Raw genomic sequence first — 23,312 nt, forward strand, 5'->3', positions numbered from 1 at the left:
AGTCGCTGAGGCGGGGGCCGGGGGAAACCCAGCTAGCAAACAACCCTCTCGGCCTCCGCTTGGTCCCTGGAAAAGCAGCCTCCATCCCTCCATCCTCGGGCCTCCTCTCTCGGCCGTCAGCCAAGTGCATCCTCCCTTCCTTGTGCCCAGCGCAGAAATGAGTGACAAGAAGCCCAAGCATGGCGACCCGTCTTTATTTTATTCGGAAGGAAACCACGAGCACCCCAGGGCTCCTGCCAGGTACTCCCGACAGGAACAGGTCCCAAACCCCGTGATCACACCCATCCCACCTGCCATGTAGATCCCTTCCTTCTTAGGCCAAAGGAATAAACCCCAGTGTACGTCTTATTGTTAGCACATCACCAAAAAATAAAATAATAACGCCAGCTAAGCGGGACAGACAAATAGTACTTCCACACTCCCCCCCAAACTCAGGGAATGGAACAGCTCCTGGCTGCTACAAGGAACCCCATAGAGCCTGGGAAGAGAGGACTGGCTACACAAAAGCACTATCAACAGCAAGCAGCGAAGGTGGAGAAATCAGAATAAATAAGGAGAAGGGGGGTGGATTTTGTAGAACTGATGGCCCCTACCTTTATAATGATCAAGCCTGGGAGATCTGTCTACTGTCTATGCAGAAATATATACACCTTGTGGAGAGAGATGTGGTGGGGAGTGGGCAGCCTAGGGAAGACCCTCAGCAGGCTGAACAGGTAGCCTGACAAGCTAGGGGGAGCCAGGGAGTCGTGCAATGGCGGAAGAGGGAGAAGCCTTCCTGCCCAGTGGGCCTCTGATGGGAAGGTGACAACCTGGACCTCAGGCACGCCCTCAATCCCCCCCCCCATCCCCCGCCCCTACAGGTGTGGAATCACACGATCTGGGTCAAAGTGATGGTGGGGCCCTTGTGGTCGTCGAAGCGGTCCATTGTCTTGAGGCTGAGGATCATGTGCAGACCATAGGTGAAGATGAACAGCATGAACAAGGAGGTGAGCAACCCCATCCAGATACCCGGGGAGAAGAAGCCTGCACAGTCGCTAGCATAGGAGAACTGCTCGCCTGTCACATTGAAGGCCTGGATCTGAGGGACAGAAAGCACTGAGTGGCCCCACCCAGAGAAGCCCAGTAAGGGCTGGGGGTTCCCCAGCTGGTGGGAAGAGAGCAGCAAGGGTACGGGACTCCCCTACACTCCCAGGCCCAAACCTGAAAGGACCCAGAGACCCTTCGCAGGCCTCTGCTCCCCTCGAACCCCTCCTCCAGCCACGGCTTCCCCACTATCAGGCACAGTCCCTCCTCCCTTCCTACCTGGAAGTCCCGAAAAGTCATCTGCCAAAGAGAGGGCTGTGTGTCAGGCACAAGGAGGTTGCCATCCTCATTTTCACTGCTGACATGCTCGCAGTGGAAGGAATAAATGCTGGGCCCCGTGACCTGGGAGGCATTGAAGTAGGCGACGGAACCGTTGCTATGGATTTCCAGGTTCTCCAAGGTAAACCAGTACCGGGCAGATACCCGGTAGAAGCGGTTAGCCAGAGTGAACCTGGGGGGGGAGCATCGCGGAGGGAGGTCAGGCAGCTGGAAAGGCTGGAGCCACAGCAGCCCACCCACCCCTGCCTCTCAGACTCACTTGAACGTCACCATGGTCCCAAAGAGTGAGTCATAGGTCAGCACCAGCCTGCGGAGGAAGAGGGGTTTTCAGACTCTGGAATGGCCTTGAAAACATTTCCGAGCAAGGCCCTTAGGTCTCCTTCTACCTGAGCTGTACCAGATCCTCCTGCAGAGCCACCTAAAGAACCAGCACCCTAGCTTGACAGATAGGAGACCTGAGGCCCCATCCCTTTCCAAGTCAGGAACCAGGTAGCACACAGGTACCCCACCTCCAGCAAAGGGCTCCTTCCTCTGGGTTCCCTGAACCCCCAGACTCCCTCTTGGAGTTGCTTAAAGTGCTCAGGCTGGGCCATGAGGCTGCCCAAGAGGGTGGCACCAGGATCCAGGGTGATTAGGAACTGTTAACAACCAAGGCCCCAGCTAAGGGATGAGAAGGCGTGAACAGGCAGAGCTCTGAGCAGCGGCCCCACCCTACACCACCACCTGCGTCCTCACGCTGAACGCCCCTAAACAAAGACCCAGTCAGGGGCACGCACTTTGCCCTCACCTGGCAATGGACTCATTCCAGGAGGAGCCAGTCAGGTTGAGGTCCTGGACCCCAAAGGTGCGGGAGGTCAGGTCCTCCCAGTGCTCCCTGTATGCCACCGAGAAGTTTTGGGCCCAGAAGAGGATCCGCGGGGCAGTGTCATTGTAACTCACGGGGGCATTGATTGCAGGTGGCACCACCGTTCTCTGCAACAGCTGGCGACCCAGCCCCCCAGTCACCATGGCTACATCACGGGCCACCTGCAGACAAGAGCCCACAAAACCTTCTCTCAACAGCCCTGGGGGCGAGCCCTGAACCAGATAGCCTGCCCTTCCTCTCCCCACTAGGCACCATCTCCGGTCCCACCAGTGATGCTCATATGCAAAAGCTTCCTCTGAGCAGCTTTCCCCTAAGCTTCTGACATTGCTAATCTTTGCAACTTCGGAACACTTGGACTTCATGTCCGAAGACGCCAGCCCATAAGGCTGATGGGACGAGACGAGATGGACAGTGGTCGCTTGACTTCATGGCTCATCCATGCCCCCCACCCCTACACCTGCCCAGAGGAGGAACCAGCCCCCCTCCAGGCTCCCCGACCACACTCCTGGAGCCCTGGGCATGGGCACGTACCCTAGAAGGGCGGACCGCCGTGAGGGCCGCTGTGTAGGGGATGTCTTCTGACTTGAGTGTGCTCAGCACCTGCCCAATGACCTCATCTGAGGGGCCAGGGGGAGAACAGAGATGCAGGTCAGAGGCAGCCCCTTGCAGCCACTGTACCCAGCAGAAGCCAGGAGAGGCAGGCTGTGCCCTTCTATGCCCTCCCTGGGCGCCTTCTCTGGATGGCGCTCTGTAAGATCACCTTGTGGAGGCGGGCACCCCTAGACTTCTCCACTGTGAAGCCCTTCCCACCCTAGCAACCGGCATGTCCCCAGGTGGGACACCGAGCCCCTCCAAGAGCCAGCTCCCATCAACCCCCAGTAGCGTGTTCCGTTTCAGTAGCCACTTCTCATCATCCCACCCACTTCCGGCCTCCCCTGGGATACCATGGCCCCAGTCACCGCCTCCCCCATGTGGACAGAGAAAAGACAGACAGCTACTGAAAACGCCAAATCCACCGTGGCAAGTTTCTGGTGACCTTTCTGGGAGGAAGAACTGTCCTCTCTAGCGCAAGGGAGACAAGTTCTCAGAACAGGTGTTTGAAACAGTGCTGGCATGTTAAACCCCCAGACCCTAGGGTGCAGGCTGCCTGGGTGGAAGCTGGCTCCAGGCTGTGCGGAGGAGGCCCCTGGGCATCCAATGCTTAGGCCAAGGCCTAGGGACCTTGCCCAGTTGCCAGGGGCTCGGAGAAGCAGCCAGGCCCCCTGGGAATGCCGAGCGGCTGAGGAACCCGGGCCAGCTCCACATGGCCAAGGGCTGGATAAAGATGGAAACCATGCACCTTCCCCGACCGCACTCACCATTGCCCATGAGGACTTCCTTCGGTGCCATCAGACCCGAGCTAGGAAAGAGACAGGAAGTTCGAGCTGCCCAAATCCTGATGGCTCTCTGCCACCCATTGGGCTGCCTCCTGAAGCCCCTCCAGGCCCTGTCATTCCCTGGTATAGCCCCGCCACCTAGCACACTCGAGCTGGGCCTCCAAGAGCCGTACTCACCACCATTAGTCCCCCCTCCCGGGACCTCTGCTCACCTCGTGGCCCTGCCTGGAATCCCCTGCTCCTTCTCCCCCAGCTCCGGAGTCCCGGTCACATCCCTGCCACCTCTCCATGAACAGTCCCCGCTAGGCAGGCTGGTTCCCCGCTAGCGAGGCCCACTCCTGGCTCATCTCAGGAGGCCCGAGAGGCCTAGCTCGATGCAGGGCACTGACTCCTGAGTCCCAACCCGGCTGGAGGGCCTTCCTCCCTCTTCTGGCCAGACAGACGCCTTCTGGGAGGGCCTCAGGGTGCTAAATGGAGGACGGCGCGGCTGGATGGAGCTGTGACCCCAGAGCTTGGGCCCTGAGGCTAGAGGCCCAGCCGTACCTGGCTGTGTAGGGCAGGTGGATGAGCAGCAAGGCTGGGATGCTGGCGTTGAGCTTCAGTTCCTGGAGAGTGGCCAAGTCCACGTGCAGGGGGCTGGCCCTGAGCTTCTCCTGCAGGTAAGTGGTCAGAGTGCTGATCGCGTACCAGTCAACGGCAGGAAGCACCAGAGAGGAGGGGGCCAAGTCCAGGGCATTCTGGGAACAGGGGGAAGACAGGCAGATGAGTTAGCAAGGGGCCACGGGACCAGGGCCAGCCACCCAGACCTCGGTGGCAAGCCATACCTACACTGGGTCTCACTCCAGGTAAGAAACAAAACACACCACACCCCTGGCCCTGACACTCGGCCTTTCCCCGTCGAGCCAACGTTTCTGGTTCCTGAGGGGACAGTTCCTATTATGCTGATGGAGAGGGGCACGGGGTGGCCTCCAGGGTCACCGGCTGGGTGTGGACTCTTACCTCCAGGTTAGAAAAGGCACTGTCTTGCTTGTTTCCAAACACGCCACCATAGGCTGTGAAGTCCTCAATGCTCAGCTAGTAGAAAGGAGGGAAACAGCCTCAGAAGGTTGGACAGACACAGGGCCAGGGCAGGGGGCAGACACTGGCCCTGGGTATTTTTGCAGGGCCAGCAACATCTCATTTAGAAGCAGGTTTGATCTGGAGCATGAGGATGCATTTTAGGGGTGGGGGTGTGGAAGGTTCTCTTTCTTTCTGCCAGCAACCCTCTCAGCAGGGCGAGAAGACAAGGAAGGTTGTCACAGGGTTGGGAGAAGATGTGTGGGCAGCTGACTCGTGATAACCTCAGGAGTAAGAGTCAGCGGCCTGCCTGGAGATAAGAGGAACTATGGACAGAAGAGGGAAGCTGCGGGGAGGGGGCTGGGAGCAGCCAAGAACACTGATTGCGTGCCCCCGGGGTGGAAGTCCCAGAAAAAGAGAACCTATATGCCAGCTGCACCAGCTGGAGCCACCTTTGTCCAGTCTGCACAGGACCCTTTGCAAAGGAGGGTGAGAAATCCCCCCTCCCTACCCCGGTTTTGGTGGAAGGGGAAAGAGGTGAAGATCTCAGAACACACTGGACTGACCACAGAAGGCTTCTGAGCACTCTGGACCACAATCACCCTGAACCCCATCCTTCTAATCTCCACAACCTAGGGATGTCCTTCCACTTCCGCCCTCCGCTCCAACTCCCAGCTTCCTCTGGCTTTTCCCAGGGAGGCCCAGAAGTGATCTTAATCAGCTTCCCTGATGTCGTGTTTAGTATACACACCTGCCCAGCCTCCTTGCCCTTCTGGGCAGGAATCCTGAGCCTCTCTGGTGCCGAGACTATTATTCTGAAAGCCTGTGTGCACTCCCTGTTCAAAATCTCCCAAGGTTTCCTGCCACATTTTAGAATTGCGACCAACCACTTTCCCCCTCATCTCCGGGCTCCTCAACTGACCATTTCCTACGCCTTTCTCTCACTCACTGTACTCCAGCCACACCAGCTCTTCCACAAGCTCACCAGGAATACTCCTCGTCCAGGCCCTTTGAACCTGCTGTTACCTCTGCTAGGAATGCATACCTTCCTCCCCCAGCCACATGGCTCCATCTCTTCCTCCGCTTAGATCTCTGCTTCAATACCACCTCCTCAGCGAGCACTTGCCTGCTCTCTCTTTATCTTACCCAGCATTGCCAGTCACTCTGTCCCCGAGTCTGCTTCCTTCTTATCTAAGGACTACAGTGCTTACATTATGTCATACCAACTTAGCATTTAAGTAAACCTCTCACCCTCGCAAGAGTGTTAACTTTTTTGGAATAGGGGCTTGAGTGATTCTGCTCATTGCTATGTCCCCAGCACTTAATCAATATCTGGCACAGAGTAGGTAGTCTATATTTGACAAAAGAATGAATGAATGAATGAATGCCATCAGATGGGGGTTGGGGGGGGCGCCAGCCAGATTTTTTACATGGACTATCAGAATTGCTCCTCACCACCCTCTGATGTCAGTGGTGTCTTTTTACAGATGTGGAAACTGGTATTTGCAGAGTATTTCACATGTCCAAAGGCCAGTAAGCAGTAGAACTAGAACTGAGTTCCAGTCTGACTACATTATTCACCACCTCCTGGAAGGACTACAGGCCAGCACAGCTACCAACCCCTGCCCACAGAGCAAGACCACAAAGGGAATGAGCCAAACAGGCCACCAATGAGGAATAGACAAGCAGAAGCTCAATAATCTCGCAAACATTAATCCTAGAATTAGGATTAATTAATTAATTAAACTGCCCTAGAATCTTCTTGTGGTCTGCATACCTGCTTTACGGGCAGAAATGCCCAGATGGGAGGGTAAACAGTGTGTTGTATGAGCACAAAATCACAGTGGGGGAAGGGTGTCCAACAGACTCAGGCTGGAATAATCTGGGGCTTGCACAAGCCATGGAACTTCAGCTGATCCTACAACCCTCAGCTCCTTAGGCAGTAAAACCAAGATAATGACATCACCTCAGCTAGTATGAATGAAGCATTCAGTAAGCGATCGATCATTCTTCCATTCTCTGTCTTACAACCATTACAGTCAGAATCACAACTCTGCCACGCATTAGCTATGTGACCTTGGGCAAGTTACTTGCCATCCTTGGACTTCTCATCTGTAAACAGGGTTCATCATCCCTGCCATGTAGTGAGTCAGGTAAGGGTTTGGCACTCAATCAGCATCTGGCCTCTGACTCCTTATTTCCCCCAATCAAGTGGGTGCCATTTCTGGGCCCTCACCATTCCCGTGCTCAGCAGAATGGCTCAGTGGAAGCGTGTTGTGCCAATAACCCAAAGGTAAAGTGAAATGACGTGGCTTCCCAGGTGGCTCAGTCGTGTCTGATTCTTTGTGACCCCGTGGACTGTAGCCCAACAGACTCCTCCATCCATGGGATTCTCCAGGCAAGAATACTGGAGTGGGTTGCCATTTCCTTCTCCAGGGGATCCTCCTGACCCAGGGATCGAACCCAGGTCCCCTGCATTGCAGGCAGATGCTTTAACCTCTGAGCCACCAGGGAAGCCCAAACCCAGAGGTAGACCGATGGAAGGTAGACGGATCCTCTGCTAGCTGTTTGGCTTCCCAGGTGGCGCTAGTGTTTAAAAAAAAAAAAACCCACCTACCAATCCAGGAGACGTAAAGAGATGTGGGTTCAATCCCTGAGTGGGGAAGATCCTTGGAGGAAGGCATGGCAACCCACTCCACTGTTCTTGACTAGGGGCATCCCTGGTGGTTCAGACTGTAAAGAATTTGCCTGCCGATGCAGGAGACCCAGGTTTGATCCCCGGGTTTGGAAGATCCCCTGGAGGAGGGCATGGCAACCCACTCCAGTATTCTCACCTAGAGAATCCCATGGACAAAGGAGCCTGGCGGGCTATTAGCCCATAGAGTCGCAAAGAGTCAGACACAACTGAAGCGACTTAGCAGGCACGCACCATTCCCACTGAACATTCTCCCACAGGCCTTCCCAAGGAAGGAACCACACCTCCCTGCAGTTTGGACAAGGTCACTGCAGCTTCCCTCGGGGAATGGGCCTCAGTGTCCTGGGGGAGAGGGGAGCTGTCTCCTGAATGACGAAGGGAGAGAGGGTTGGGGGAGGCGCACCTTGTCCTGCAGGAACAGCAGCACATTTCGGGGGCCCAGCTCCAGGGCGGGGTCTAAGTAGGTGGAGAGCTGCATGTCGCTGGTGATATGGCCCTCGTGGGTGTCGGCCGCAGGAGCCCACAGGCCTCTGGCAGGGGATAGAGAGGTGCTGTCAAGCGGGGGCTTGAGATCCGAAGCCCGTGGGCTCCCAGCTTGATGCCTGGGGCCCAGAGCCAGCGCCCTTGCTATAGGCCGCCGAACAAGGGGCAGCCCCCCTGGGCCTCGCCGCCCCCCGCCAAGGACAGCTCCGGAGTCGAGCGAGGGCCCCTCAACCGCCGCGGCGCGCAACGCAGCCCACCCCGCTCACCGGTCACTCGACCACAGCACCAGCGGCACCTGCTGCTCCGACGTCGCCGCTGCCGCCGCCATCACCAGCATCAGCGGCAGCCATGGCATCCGGCAGAGCGCTGGAGCCCGCCGCGTCCCCGGCCGCAACCGAGCCGCCGCGGTCGCCGCCATCATAACCTCTCGGCCTCCACTGCCCGGACCCACCGCGGCCGCCGCGGATCAGGTGACTGTCGCCCCCGCCCGAAGTCCGCCTTGAGCTGCCATTGGTCCGGGCGCAAGACGGCTCTCCAGACTCTCAGGTGATTGAACGATGTGGCTGTCACTCATAGCCGCTCCTTTTCGCTGGTTGGCTGTACGTGTCTCCGGGCGCGCATGCTCCAAATAGCTAAGGGGGCGGGGCAGCGCTCCTCTGGTTCCCACAGCCCGCCTGCCAATCTGCGGATGCTGGCGGCTGGGACCCAGCAGAAGGTACTGGGCCGGGTGGGCTCCGCTAGTCCCCGCACTCACGGCTTACCGTCTCCCTGTTTTAAAACTTCAACATCAGGGTCTTTTCCAATGAGTCAGTTATTTGGCCACCTGATGCGAATAACTGAGTCCTTTGGAAAATACCCTGATGCTGGGAAAGACTGAAGGCGGGAGGAGAAGGGGACGACAGAGGATGAGATGGTTGGATGGCATCACCGACTCGATGGACATGAGTCCGGGAGTTGGTGATGGACAGGAAGGCCTGGCGTGCTGCAGTCCATGGGGTCGCAAAGAATCGGACCCGACTGAGCGACTGAACTGAATGCTCAGAATAGCAAGGGGGCTTTCTTTTTCCCGCAGTTGGACCCTCCCTTATACAGGTAAGGAAAGAAGAGGACGCCCAGGAGAGCGTCCAGAGAAACACCAGCACTTACTAGGGGCAGGGAGGAGGATCAGAAGAGAGATCAGAGAGGAGCATCAAGGAGGAGGGGGAAAACCCTGGGAAGTTTCAAGGACGCCCTGATTAACAACGTCAGTCTCGACTGCTGCCAGGAAGCATGTAAGATGAGGACAGAAAATTTTCTTGTACTTCGCAACACCAGTTTGGTAAGAGCGATGTCATTGTGAGGAAGTGGAGACACAGTGTTGATTGTTCCTTTCCCCGAAGTTTGCCTTCAGGAGAGGAAAGAGACAACTAGAGCCAGAAGGTGTGAGACACCGCCTCAAATGAACTGGGAGACTTTCATCTTTCTCTGTGCCTCTTTTTCTTAATATGTATTTTTTGTGTGTGCTTACAAAAGCATATACAAAACACTTACAATGTTTCAGGTGCACAGCTACATGGTTATTATACACATATGTTATTTTTATAATAGACACATCTATTATTGTTAGGTTATTTTCCATTATAGATATTTCAGATAATTTTCCATTATAGGTGTTCCATTAGCGATATTGACAAAATATTGACTATAGTTACCTATGTGTACAGTAAACCTTTGTTGCTTGTTGCACACCTATTTTTTTAATTAGGATCTAGAAATCAAAAAAAGAAGAAATCTAGCAATCTATTAATACTAAGTCAAAAAAGTGGAATCAAAATGTCATGTTTTTTAGCTATATGCCTCTTTTTTTTTTCCATACCACGCAGCAGGTGGCGTATTAGTTCCCCAACCAGGGATCAAACCCAAATCCCCTGCATTGGAAGCACAGTCTTAACCGCTGGACCACTGAGGAAGTCCCTGTCTGTGCTATTTTTGATTTCTCATATTGGCGACCATTGGAATCTAGTGGGTAAGTAAATGGGTGCTGGGTTTTTTTGTTTGTGTTTTTTTTTTTTTTAACACTGATACATGTACTGGGTTGAAGAGTATCCCCCTAAAATTCATGTCTATCCAGAACTTGTAAATGTCACTTCATTTGGAAATTAGATGTGATCCAAATAAGGTCATGCTAGAGTAGGGTGGGCCCTAAATCCAATGACTAGTATCCTCCTAAGTAGAGAGAAGTTTAGACACAGACACACAGGGAAGGCCAATTGATGGTAGAGGCAGAGTTTTGCAGCCACAAACTGAGGAGCTCCTGGAACCACCAGAAACTGAAAGAGACAAGGAAAAATTCTCCCCTAGAGCTTTCAGAGGGAACACAGCCCTGTTTACACCTTGACTTTGGACTTCTAGCCTCCAGAACTGGGAGAGAATAAATTTCTGTTGGTTGAAGCCTGCCCGTTTGTGGTAATCTCTTATAGCAGCCCTGGGAGACTAAAACACTATATGTTTGCAATTTTTCATAATAAAAAATATGGGGAGATGAAAGTTTGATCATGCCTGTTGCCAGTAAGGATGTTGGGGAATAGTCTCGCCTACACGGTGGTGAAAATATCAACTGGTTGAACTGTTTTTAGAGGATAATTTGGCAGCATCTAACAAACTGAAACCTGTATGACCTTTAACTAAGAGGTTTCCCTCTTGGGGATCCATTCAATAGAAATGGGCTTCCCTGGTGGCTCAGATGGTGAAGAGTCAGCCTGCAGTGCGGGCGACCTGGGTTCAATACCTGGGTCAGGAAGATCCCCTGGAGAAGGAAATGGCAACCCACTCCAGTGTTCTTGCCTGGAAAATCCCATGGACAGAGGAGCCTTGCAGGCTACAGTCCATGGGATCACAAAGAGTCAGACACAACTGAGTGATTTCACTTTCACTTTCAATAGAAATACTCAGCCAAGCACACACAAAGAAAGCTTTTGCAGCACTGTTTGTGGTTACAAAGATGTGGGTACTTGGGACTGGACATTGGGACAGTGTCCAGCCTCTGCTGCTGCCATCCCTGCCCCTCAAATACCATCTCCTTGGCAGAATTCAATCTATGTGACTCCCCCCCCAGCCCCACAGAGCTGACAGACCACTGATCACCTCTACTCATCAACTGCTTAGGAGATTGTAATCATGGTTGTCACAAATGTGGCTTCAACTATGACAGTGGCAGTTGAGCTGAAGAAAGGAGGTGGGCTTGCCATCGTTGAAGAAGACAGAGACTGGAGGTGGCTCTTGGATCTGTCTGAGTTGGGGACTAGGAGACGAGGTAAGTTGGGGACTGGGAGATGAGGTAAGTTGGGGACAGTTAAGTTTGGGTTGTTTGTGGGGCCCCTCAGTGGCAACGTCTGAGTCAGCTGCAGGGAGAGCTTTGTGCTGGAGCTCACTGTGTCCCCAGAAGACCAGGAGAGGTTGGAAGGCTTAGGGCCATGATCTAAGTTGTGTTTAAAAGGGCTGATTTGGCTGTGGGAGCAGAATGGATGAAGTGGGGAGAGTGGCAAAAGAGACCAGCAAGAGGCTACTGCCCTTGTCTAGGAGGAAGGTGATGGGGCTGGACCAGGTGATGGAGAGGCAGAGGAAGAAGCCAGAGAGACTGCAGAGGTCGCTGCCTCAGCATTGATGTGGGGCTGATGTTCGAGCAGGTGGCGTGGTGGCAGGGACCCTGGGAGCATCTGAAGTGAGAGATCAGAGCCAGGGTAGCCAGCGGATGGGGAAGGGAGAGACCAGAGTCCGCATGCTCGAGTCCTTCCCCGTCCTTGCTCTCACTCTCTGCCCAGTGGCTCTGTTGCATCCCCCTGGTCTGTCAATCCTGCTTAGCCTGGTGCCCCAAGGGAAAAAAAAACAGGGACCCCCCCCCCAACCCAAACAGAGCATCACTGAAGTCCAAGTTTCAAGGGAAAGATTTTCTCAAAGGTGTGACCTTGCTGGCCAGCAGTCTCCTGCTCCCCGTCATTACAGAGGCCCACAGATGCTTTTCTTCTTTGCTCAGTTCCCACATGTCCCTGGAGTGGTAATCCTCCGGAAGCAGGAGACGAGACATCAGGGGTCTCAGCCCAGGGTGATGGATATTCAAAAGGGAGACACACAGGGCCAGGAAGGAGGCACACAGAGGGGCACCCACCTGAGTCTGCTTCGACCACAAGGTGACATCTAAGCTGAGTCCTTCAGTAAATATTGACAGCATCCATGAGTACCTTCTGTCTGTGGCTTTGTTTTGGGGATGAAAGCCTGGGCCCTCACCATCTCTGTGTCTTCTTTTACTACAATATTGGACACATCCCCAAATCAGTGTAATATCTGTGTGCTGCGTGGATTACCTATGTTGCATAGACACATATCACCTTTACGTTACACATATCACATTATTGCATGTGAAATAGACAATAAAAGGAGCCCCCATCACCCGCCCCAGACTTCACAGAGTGCTGCCAGGTCCTGGGCAAAAATCATTCTCCCCGAATCCCTTTCTCCTGCCCCTCCCCGCCCCCCAGAAGTAATTGCTAGCCTAAATTTGCTGTTTATCATTCTTTTTTCTCTTAGAGGTTGACCACTTCAGGATGCCCCCCTAAACAGTCTTGTGCTCAGTCTGCTGATACTTGAGCTTGACAAAATGGCATCATCCTGCTCGTAGACCCACACAGGGGACATGGGGAGCATCGGAGCATCCTCATGGAGTAAAACCAATGCCTGGTTTTCCTCTTCCCTTGGCAGATGCTGGTGCTTCTTACTGTCCCTTGGTTTGCCAGGAGGCTCTTAATGACCTACAGATGGAAGATGTCTCCGGGGCCACGGTCAACGGCCCTCTCGTTCACAATGATTCCATCTCCTTCCGTTTAGGAGCACCCCTCCTTGCCCATTGCCGGCCAGGAGACATACTGCAAGTGGCAGGGTCCAGGTATCAGGAGACCCACAGGCCCCCTGTGGGAGTCTTTTAGCACCCTCACCACAAGTGACTCTGCCGGGGGCCAGCTTGAGGAACTCCACCCATGGCAAAGGTCATGAGGAACGAGGCTTGGCATACGCAAAGGCGTGATCAAGCCTCAGGAAACCCCCTGTTCCCGAGCATCTAACCCCAAAACCAGAGTCTGTTTTATGCTCTCACCTACACCTCTGACTTTACGGGGGGGCTCTCCCCCATAACCATTTCTCTCGGAGAAGGAGTAAACGTGCAGCTCCAAGGCAATAAAAATTCTTGGGCGTGACAAGAGTGTTTCAGCTTACGGACTCCTATGAAGGTTATCTAGCCCACCTGTATAGGTTCATCCGGCCACATGTGATTGTTTACAGCCTCCCAACCTGAGAGGCATGAGATGTTTTAGACTTACTAAAGGCAAGTTCTTTGGGGGAGTTAGAAATTATTAGTATGATGGGTTGGTTAGGAATTATATTGGTGAAGGGTTTTTCATTTGTTGTGTCAATAATTGCTGCTAATTCCCTGCTCTGGGTGGGACAAGGATGTCTCAGGTCAAACCTCTCTGCTGACAGACTAGCTTGTGTGACAGGATTATCCATACTGCTGCCACTAGGCACATGATTGTTTACTACCTTTCAACCATAAACAGCACAGAGAGTTTTGGAGTATTTTGAGTCTTAATTAGCATAGAACTTTTTCTTCTTGTTGAGTCAATGATTGCCACCAGGCCTCTATATCCTTAGGAACCTGGGAATATATTAATCAATGTATTTGGAATATAGCAAAGGAAATATAGTAGTTTTTGATGTTAGCAATACTAGACTTTTTGAGTTAATGGATTTTCTCTTTTGTAATAGATCACTGTACTTTGTTATAAATCACTGTGTCCTTGCTATGTAAGAATGTAACTTTATCACTATCTTAAGACTAAATAGATCTTAAGGGGAGCATTGGTGAAAGGATTTTCATTTGTTGGGCTGATGTTTTCTGCTAAATCTCCATGTTCCCTACCCTTATAATGAATATAACTAGCATATAGGAAGAAATAAGTATTAACTTTTAAGCATATAGGAGAAATAAATATTAACCTTTAAGACTAATCATGTTAACCTTGGGTTAAATAAATTCCTTTCTTGATTGTAACTCACTACACCCTCACCCTATAGGAATGTAACTTTATTTGGAGGGTGGTGCCTGGTTTAAGAAAAAACACCCTTGGAAGAAATAAGTTTTTTGGTTATCAGAAAGAAAGGATCATACAATGTCAGCAGGTCTCACTCATGGCCAGAAGATGATGTACCTTTTTTTATACATTTATGTGAAGCACCTGATTTTGATAAAGGTCAGGACTGCTGACCCCCGCGTGAATCTGTATTCATCCCTATGTGTAACAAAAGGTATATAAGCAAACCCCAAAATAAAGAAATCGGATCAGTTTCCGGAAAGACTGATTCCCCCATGTCACTTCTTTCTTGCTCCCGTTTTTCTGGCTGAATTCCCATCTGGAGCATGGAATGTATTCCACGTAGACCAAGTTATTCAGCCTCTTTTTCTCCACTAATCTTCCTACTACACTATCCGTTTCTAATCTCTCTATATCTGTGATTAAATATGTATTTTTCCAAAGACGCCGACTCCGTCCCCACCTTCGAATCACCCTGGATCCACATGATTCGGCAATGGAACGTTGCTTACAAAACCCTGAGCTCCATGCTGTGCTTGCTATGAGACAGGCGAAGGGGGCCACCACCTCACCCCTGCAGCCCACGTCACCTGGAGTGCTCCCCAAAGTGGAGTCCACACCCTGAGCCCACTCACCCAGGCGTCACACAGTCCTCCCAGGCTTGCCTTCCCCCACACACTCCTTGTGTGACTGAAAAAGAAAAGTTGAGAAATCCAGATGTCCAGTGGAATGACTTAGCAAAGCAAACTTTGCCTTGGTATCGCCCAAGTCAAGAATTCAAATGCCTACATCCTCATCCCCCTCCCATCACTTCCTTCTGACTGGTGCATGCACCAGTGAGCATGCACCTGATTTTTGGGGTCATCTCTTGGCTTTTCATAACTTTACCAATTGTATCAGCCCGTTTGGGGTGCTGGGACAAAGTGTCACAGACGGTGGCACTTAGAAACAGCAGAAGTTTATTGCTCACCGAGGCTTGCCGTCAGAGATCAAGGTACCACCAGCATGGGGGAGGGTCTTCTTCCCAGTTGCAGACTTCTCATTGTATCCTCACTGGGTAGGAGGACTGAAGAAACCGGAGATTCTTTGATGAGGACACTCATCCCATCTTGAGGACTTCACCCTCATGAGCTCATGACCTAAGCACCTCTCCCAGGCCCCCACCTCCTAATAAATACCATTAAGGCATTAGATTTCAATATTTGAGTTTGGACAAACATCCTGACCATTGAACCAGACAAGCAGGCATCTCTTGGTTTTGTTTTGTCTGCATTGGGATTTTGTATAAGTGGAATTATTCAGTATTTTATTTGTGTCTAGATTCTGTGCTCAAAATTCGGAGGTTAATGTGAGTGATTTCATAATGGCCACATGACTGCTGTTCCTCTGGACAGATATTTTGCCAGTCATTGAGCCCTTCTGTTGAGGGATATTTGAGTATTTTCCCACTTTAGCTAGCACAGCTAGTGTTGCTGCAAACATATTTGCCTAATGGTGCACATGTATGTGTATTTCCATAGGTGTATGTGTGTGTGTGTGTCTCAGGTCATAGAGTACATACACTGGGTTGAACGGGCTTCCCAGGTGGTGCTAGTGGTAAAGAACCCACCAACCAAAGCAGGAGACGTAAGAGACGCAAGTTCAATCCCTGGGTGGGGAAGATTCCCTGGAAAAGGAAATGGCAACCCACTCCAGTTTTCTTGCCTGGAGAATCCCATGAACAGATGAAGCCTGGCAGGCTACAATCCATAGGGTTGCAAAGAGTCTGATGTGAATGAAGTAACTTAGCATATACTGGGTTAAATAGTGTCCCCCCAAATTCATGTCCAGGCTTCTGTGATGGCTCAAACAGTAAAGAATCTGCCTGCAGTGTGGGAGACCCGGGTTCAATCCCTGGGTTGGGAAGATCCCCTGCAGAAGGGAATGGCAACCCACTCCAGTATTCTGGCTTAGAGAATTCCATGGACAGAGGAGTCTGGTGGTCTATAGTCCATGGGGTTGCAAAGAGTTGGACACAACTGAGCAACTAACACTTCAGTTTATTGTGCTTTGTTAATGCAATTACAGGAAGTTCTTATACAGTATGTATGTTTTCAGCTCTGCCATTGTGTTTCCTCTTCAGTGAAATGCCTGCTCACACCAATCTTCCCGTTTTTTTATGGATTGGTTATCTTTATCCTAGTGATTTAGTGAAGTGAAAGGCACTCAATCATGTCTGACTCTGTGACCTGTGTCCATGGAATTCTCCAGGCCAGAATACTGGAGTGGGTAAATAGTGATTTATTCATGAGATTCTCCAGACCAGGATACTAGAGTGGGTAGCCTTTTCCTTCTCCAGGGGCTCTTCCCAACCCAGAGATCGAACCCAAGTCTCCTGCGTTGCAGGCAGATTCTTTACCACTCACTGAGCCACCAAGGAAGCCCCCCTACCTTGCACTTTCTTCATGATGTCTTCTGATGAACAAAATGTCTTAATTTTACTGTAGTAAAATGTACGATCTTCTTGATGGTTCATGTTTTTTGTATGTGTGCTCAGTCGCTCAGTCATGTCCAACTCTTTGTGACCTCATGGACTGTAGCCTCTGAGGCTCCTCTGTCCATGACATATTTCCAGAATACTGGACTGGGTTGCCGTTTCCTCCTCTAGGGGATCTTCCCAACCCAGGGATCAAACCTGCATCTCCTGTGTCTCTTGCATTGCAAGCAGATTCTTTACCACTGAGTCACCAGGGACTCCCTCATGTTTTTAACATCCTCTTTAAGAAGCCTTTCCCTGCCCCTAGATTATGGAAATATTTGCCTACATTATCTTCTAGAAGTTGTCTTTGTTTTCCATGCATTCATATACGATGTGGGGCTTCCCAGGTGGTGTGAGTGGTAAAGAACCCATATGCCAATGCAAGAGATGTAAGAGATGCAGGTTCAGTCCTTGGGTTGGGAAGATTTCCTGGAGAAGGGCATGGCAACCCACTCCAGTATTCTCACCTGGAGAATTCCATGGACACAGGAGCCTGGCAGGCTACAGTCCATGGGGTCACAAAGAGTTGGACACGACAGAGTGACTAACCCTTTCACTTTCTTCATGTATGTTGTGAGGCAAGGATCAAGTGTCTTTAAGAGAGCTGCAATTGTCCCAATACTGTTTGAGTTAAATGTCCTTTACCCACTGTCTTGAAATACCAATTTTGCTCTATATTAAGTGTCCTTACAGCTGTGGGTCAGTTTTTGGCTCCCTGTTCCATTCCACTAATCAGTTTGTCTCTCGAGTACCACTGTGTCTTAATTATAATTTCACAATAAACTTTGATACCCAAAAAGGCAAATCCTCCCACCTTGTCCTTTTTCAAGAGGCTGTTCTTGGGCTATTGTGTGTCCATATTGATTTTATTATTTTTTTATATTGATTTTAGAATCAATTCATTATATTGGCTAGATTATTTAAAGTTGTGGTAAAATGTATATAACAAAGTGCCGGGGGCCAGCGTGAGGAACTCCGCCCATGGCAAAGGTCATGAGGAACGAGGCTTGGCATACGCAAAGGCGTGATCAAGCCTCAGGAAACCCCCTGTTCCCGAGCATCTAACCCCAAAACCAGAGTCTGTTTTATGCTCTCACCTACACCTCTGACTTTACGGGGGCTCTCCCCCATAACCATTTCTCTCGGAGAAGGAGTAAACGTGCAGCTCCAAGGCAATAAAAATTCTTGGGCGTGACAAGAGTGTTTCAGCTTACGGACTCCTATGAAGGTTATCTAGCCCGCCTGTATAGGTTTGTCCGGCCACATGTGATTGTTTACAGCCTCCCAACCTGAGAGGCATGAGATGTTTTAGACTTAATAAAGGCAAAATCTTTTGGGGAGTTGGAAATTATTAGTATAGTGTGTTGGTTAGGAATTATATTGGTGAAGGGTTTTTCATTTGTTGTGTCAATAATTGCTGCTAATTCCCTGCTCTGGGTGGGACAAGGATGTCTCAGGTCAAACCTCTCTGCTGACAGACTAGCTTGTGTGACAGGATTATCCATACTGCTGCCACTAGGCACATGATTGTTTACTACCTCTCAACCGTAAACAGCACAGAGAGTTTTGGAGTATTTTGAGAGTCTTAATTAGCATAGGACTTTTTCTTCTTGTTGAGTCAATGATTGCCACCAGGCCTCTATATCCTTAGGAACCTGGGAATATATTAATCAATGTATTTGGAATATAGCAAAGGAAATATAGTAGTTTTTGATGTTAGCAATACTAGACTTTTTGAGTTAATGGATTTTCTCTTTTGTAATAGATCACTGTACTTTGTTATAAATCACTGTGTCCTTGCTATGTAAGAATGTAACTTTATCATATCTTAAGACTAAATAGATCTTAAGGGGAGCATTGGTGAAAGGATTTTCATTTGTTGGGCTGATGTTTTCTGCTAAATCTCCATGTTCCCTACCCTTATAATGAATATAACTAGCATATAGGAAGAAATAAGTATTAACCTTTAAGTATATAGGAGAAATAAGTATTAACCTTTAAGACTAATCATGTTAACCTCGGGTTAAATAAATTCCTTTCTTGATTGTAACTCACTACACCCTCACCCTATAGGAATGTAACTTTATTTGGAGGGTGGTGCCTGGTTTAAGAAAAAACACCCTTGGAAGAAATAAGTTTTTGGTTATCAGAAAGAAAGGATCATACAATGTCAGCAGGTCTCACTCATGGCCAGAAGATGATGTAATATTCCTAAGACCTTTTTTTTTATACATTTATGTGAAGCATCTGATTTTGACAAAGGTCAGGACTGTATTCATCCCTATGTGTAACAAAAGGTATATAAGCAAACCCCAAAATAAAGAAATCGGATCAGTTTCCGGAAAGACTGATTCCCCCATGTCACTTCTTTCTTGCTCCCGTTTTTCTGGCTGAATTCCCATCTGGAGCATGGAATGTATTCCACGTAATCCAAGTTATTCAGCCTCCTTTTCTCCACTAATCTTCCTACTACACTATCCATTTCTAATCTCTCTATATCTGTGATTAAATATGTATTTTTCCAAAGACGCCGACTCTGTCCCCACCTTCGAATCACCCTGGATCCACCGGGGCTGGACCCCGGCAACAAAGTCTACCATTTTAGCCATTTTTTTATTTAAAAGATTTATTGTGGTAAAATAGTCATGATTTAAAACCTTACCACTGTAACCATTTTTAACTGTCCAGTTCTGGGGCATGAAGCACATTCACATTGTTCTACAACCATCGCCTCCATCCGTTGCCAGAACATTCTCATCCACCCCAAACTAAAACTATCTTGACTAAACACTATCTTTCTCTATTCCCTCCTCCACCAGTCCCTGTCACCCATTCTACTTTTTGTCTCTATGAATTTGACTACTCTAGGGATCTCATATGTATGGAATCATACTACATGTAGTCTTTTGTGTTTGGCATATTTCACTTAGTGTAATGTTTTCAAGGTTCATTCACAACGCAGCCACAATGTCAGAATTTCCTTTCTTTTTATGGAGAATAATATTCCCTTGTATGACCCCAGTTTATTTACCCATTTATCTGTTGATGGACCCTTGAGTTTCCTTTTTGCTGTTGTGAGTAATGCTGTTATGAACATGGGTGTGCAACTGTCTGTCTGAAACCTGATTAGCTTGTGATTGGAATCACATATAATCTATAAATCAATTCTGGAGAACTGACATATTTACTATATCAAGTATTCCTACTCATGAACATGGGATCACTCTCCATTTACTTAGGTCTTCTTTAATACCTTTCCATAAAATGTTATGATTTTCCTTATGTAGATCTTTCACATCTTTTGTGAGATTCCTAGTTACCTTGTAACTTTTGTAAATGGTGTCTTAAACTATACTTTCTAATTTTTTGTTGCTGGTATGTGTGTAAATACAACTGATTTTTATACATGTTGATCTTATAATTGGGAAACTTTCTAAAACCTTGTTTCCAAAAATTTGGGTATAAATTCTTTCAGGTTTTCTTTCAGTTCCAGAAGCTAGAAGTGGTACCAAAGCAGTTAGACAAATGAAATCAAAAGTAGAATACTTGTAAAGAAGGAAACAACACTGTCATTAATTTCTGCTATTAGGACTCTCCACATAGAAAAACCAAAAGCTGACTTTCACCTCATTTTGTTCCAAGTTTTCTGAGACTGAACATGAGACTTCCTTGGTGGTATGGTGGATAGGAATCCACTTGCCAATGCAGGCAACACAGGTTCAATGCCTGGTCCAGGAAGATCCCACATGCACCAGAGTAACTAGGCCCATGTGACATAACTACACTGAGAGCCTGTGCTCCACAACAAGAGAAAACACCACAATGAGAAACTTGTGCACCACAACTAGAGAGTAACCACCTGCTCTGGCAGCAACGAAGACCCAGCGCAACCAAAAATTAAATTAATAAATAATTTAAAACACAACCACATGGAAAAATGGAACATTTATGTAGGGTATCAAATCAGAACTCTTCATGAAATAGTTGATGTCTGTCAAAATTAATATAAAACATATACATGAAAAGGGGATGTTACATTTGGACCTATGCAGATGCAAACTGGCTGACAGTCTGTTTTTTCCTACAAGTGAAAGTCTCTCAGTCATGTCTGACTCTTTGCAACCCCATGGACTGTATAGTCCATGGGATTCTCCAGGCCAGAATACTGGAGTGGGTAGCCTTTTCCCTTTCCAGGTGATCTTCCCAACCCAGGGATTGAACCCAGGTCTCTCACGTTGCAGGTGGATTCCTTACCAGCTGAGCCACAAGGATTTATGTGGTTTTTTTTTTTAATGTTTACAAGGGTTTATGTTTTTTCCCGTTGTTGTTGTTTAGTTGCTAAGTCATGTCCAACTCTTTGCGACCCTATAGACTGCAGCATGCCAGGCTTCCCTATCCTTCACCAGCTCCCGGAGTTTCTTAAAACTCGTGTCCATTCAGTTGGTGGTACTAACCAACCATCTCATCTTCTGTTGCCCCCTTCTCCTCCTTCCCTCAATTTTTCCCAGCATCAGGGTCTTTTCCAGAGAGTCAGCTCTTTATATCAGGTGGCCAATGTATTGGAGTTTCAGCTTCAGCATCAGTCCTTTCAATGAGTATTTAGGGTTGATTTCCTTTAGGATTGACTGGCTTGATCTCCTAGAAGACCAAGGAACTCTGAAGAGTCTTCTCAGCTCCACAACTTGAAGGCACCAACTCTTCGGTGCTCAGCCTTCTTTAGGGTCCAACTTTCACTAATGGCTAACCTCAGATATGCAGATGACACCACCCTTATGACAGAAAGTGAAGAGGAACTAAAGAAACTCTTGATGAAAGTGAAAGAGGAGAGTGAGAAAGTTGGCTTAAAGCTCAACATTCAGAAAACTAAGATCTTGGTATCCAGTCCCATCACTTCATGACAAATAGATGGGGAAACAGTGGAAATAGTAGCTGACTTTACATTTTTGGGCTCTAAAATCACTGCAGATGGTGACTTACTCCTTGGAAGGAAAGTTATGACCAACCTAGACAGCATATTAAAAAGCAAAGACATTACTTTGTCCACAAAGGTCTGTCTAGTCAAGGCTATGGTTTTTCCAGTAGTCATGTATGGATGTGAGAGTTGAGCTATAAAGAAAGCTGAGCACCGAAGAATTGATGCTTTTGAACTGTGATGCTGCAGAAGACTCTTGAGAGTCCCTTGGACTGCCAGGAGATCCAACCAGTCCATCCTAAAGCAGATCAGTCCTGTGTGTTCATTGGAAGGACTGATGTTGAAGCTGAAACTCCAATACTTTGGCCACCTTATGTGAAGAGCTGACTCATTGGAAAAGACCCTGATGCTGGGAAAGATTGAGGGCAGGAGGAGAAGGGGACAGCAGAGGATGAGATGGTTGGATGGCATTGCCGACTCAATGGACATAAGTTTGAGTAAACTCCGGGAATTGGTGATAGACAGGGAGGCCTGGCGTGCTGCAGTTCATGGGGTCAGAAAGAGTCGGACCCGACTGAGTGACTGAACTTCACTAATAGGAACTAAAGAGCCTTTTCATGAGGGTGAAAGAGAATGAAAAAACTGGCTTAAAACTCAACATTCAAAAAACTAAGATCATGGGATCTAGTCCCTTCACTTCATGGTAAATAGAAGGAGAAAAAGTGGAAGCAGTGACAGACTTTATTTGGCGGAGGTGGGGGGGGGGCTCCAAAATCACTGCAGATGGTGACTGCAGCCATGAAATTAAAAGAGGCTTGCTCCTTGGAAGGAAAGCTATGACCAACCTAGACAGCATATTAAAAAGCAGAGACATCACTTTGCCAACAAAGGTCTGTATAGTCAAAGCTGTGGTTTTTCCAGTTGTCATACATAGATGTGAGAGTTGGACCACAAAGAAGGCTGAGCACTGAAGAACTGATGCTTTTGAACTGTGGTGCTGGAGAAGACTTTTGAAAGTCCCTTGAACTGCAAGATCAAGGGACTTGATCCTAAAGGAAAAAAGTCAAGGAAAAGTGAAGGGAAAAGTAGAGGAAACAGTCAATCCTAAAGGAAAAGTAATCAAGGGGAAAAAAGGGAAAAAGTCAAGAAAAAGTAAAGGAAACAGTTAATCCTAAAGGAAACCAACCCTGAGTACTCATTGGACGGACTGATGCTAAAGGTGAAGCTCCAATACTTTGGCCACCTGATTGAAAGAGCTGACTCTGGAAAAGACCCTGATGCTGGGAAAGATTGAGGACTGGAGAAGAGGGTGGCAGATGGTGAGATGGTTGGATAGCATTACTGACTCAATGGACATGAATTTGAGCAAATTCTGGGAGACAGTGAAGGACAGGGAAGCCTGGTGTGCTGCGGTCCATGGGGTCAGAGGGTCAGACACAACTTAACAACTGAACAACTACCTGTGGACAAACTGGAGCCCTAAACAGAGCTGGCTTTTCTCTCAAGAGGATTTCCCTTCTGCCAAGAGTGCCACCGCCCTGGATCCTCCTACCTTTTCTCCCACCCAGAGCTCCAAACTCAGTCAAGTTGTCCCTCTTCCCACCTCTCATCACAGCACGTGTAGTTTGCAGCAGCTCACTGGGAGCTTCAGAGACCACCTCTGCCTAGGGAACCAGCCTGAGGACTGAATTGCTACTCGCTTCTCCCTGCCTTGCAAACTTTAGGTTCTGAATCAAGTCCATTAACCTCATGCTGCACCATTTGCAGAATGAGATGAAGCCCTACTGTTGTCAGGCTGCATGGGGATTGCAGACAAGGATGGAAGTCTTCAGTGGCTGGTGCCCACTGAGAGCCCGTCCAGTCAAGTGCTGTTGACGTGCCCAGAGCTCTCAGGGGCCAGCCTTCTGGTCCAGAGGGTCACCTCCC

General features: G+C 49.0%; 1 protein-coding gene across 1 annotated transcript; it reads right to left on the reverse strand.

The window, feature by feature from the left end:
* Positions 1–178: 178 nt before the first annotated feature.
* ATP6AP1 (ATPase H+ transporting accessory protein 1) lies at positions 179–8,276 on the reverse strand. Its single transcript, XM_027962901.2, has 10 exons — positions 8,104–8,276; positions 7,758–7,884; positions 4,603–4,677; positions 4,147–4,340; positions 3,586–3,626; positions 2,759–2,844; positions 2,150–2,388; positions 1,622–1,669; positions 1,303–1,534; positions 179–1,078 (listed from the first exon to the last, which is right to left on the reverse strand). Exons 1-10 carry the CDS (start codon positions 8,256–8,258, stop codon positions 869–871), a joined length of 1,407 nt encoding a protein of 468 aa, XP_027818702.1. The 5' UTR covers positions 8,259–8,276; the 3' UTR covers positions 179–868.
* Positions 8,277–23,312: the final 15,036 nt, after the last annotated feature.

Source organism: Ovis aries, chromosome X (assembly GCF_016772045.2).
Source record: "Ovis aries strain OAR_USU_Benz2616 breed Rambouillet chromosome X, ARS-UI_Ramb_v3.0, whole genome shotgun sequence".
Taxonomy (NCBI): domain Eukaryota; kingdom Metazoa; phylum Chordata; class Mammalia; order Artiodactyla; family Bovidae; genus Ovis; species Ovis aries.

Bases quoted from the DNA above. Each gene is read 5' to 3' on its own strand.
- ATP6AP1 (XM_027962901.2), bottom strand. From the start codon at position 8,258: ATGATGGCGGCGACCGCGGCGGCTCGGTTGCGGCCGGGGACGCGGCGG. The intron at 4,678-7,757 runs GTGCGCCTCCCC...CCTTTCTACTAG, and splicing joins TGCTGTTCCTGCAGGACAAG to CTGAGCATTGAGGACTTCAC. The intron at 2,389-2,758 runs GTACGTGCCCAT...TCTTGTCTGCAG, and splicing joins CGGCGGTCCGCCCTTCTAGG to GTGGCCCGTGATGTAGCCAT.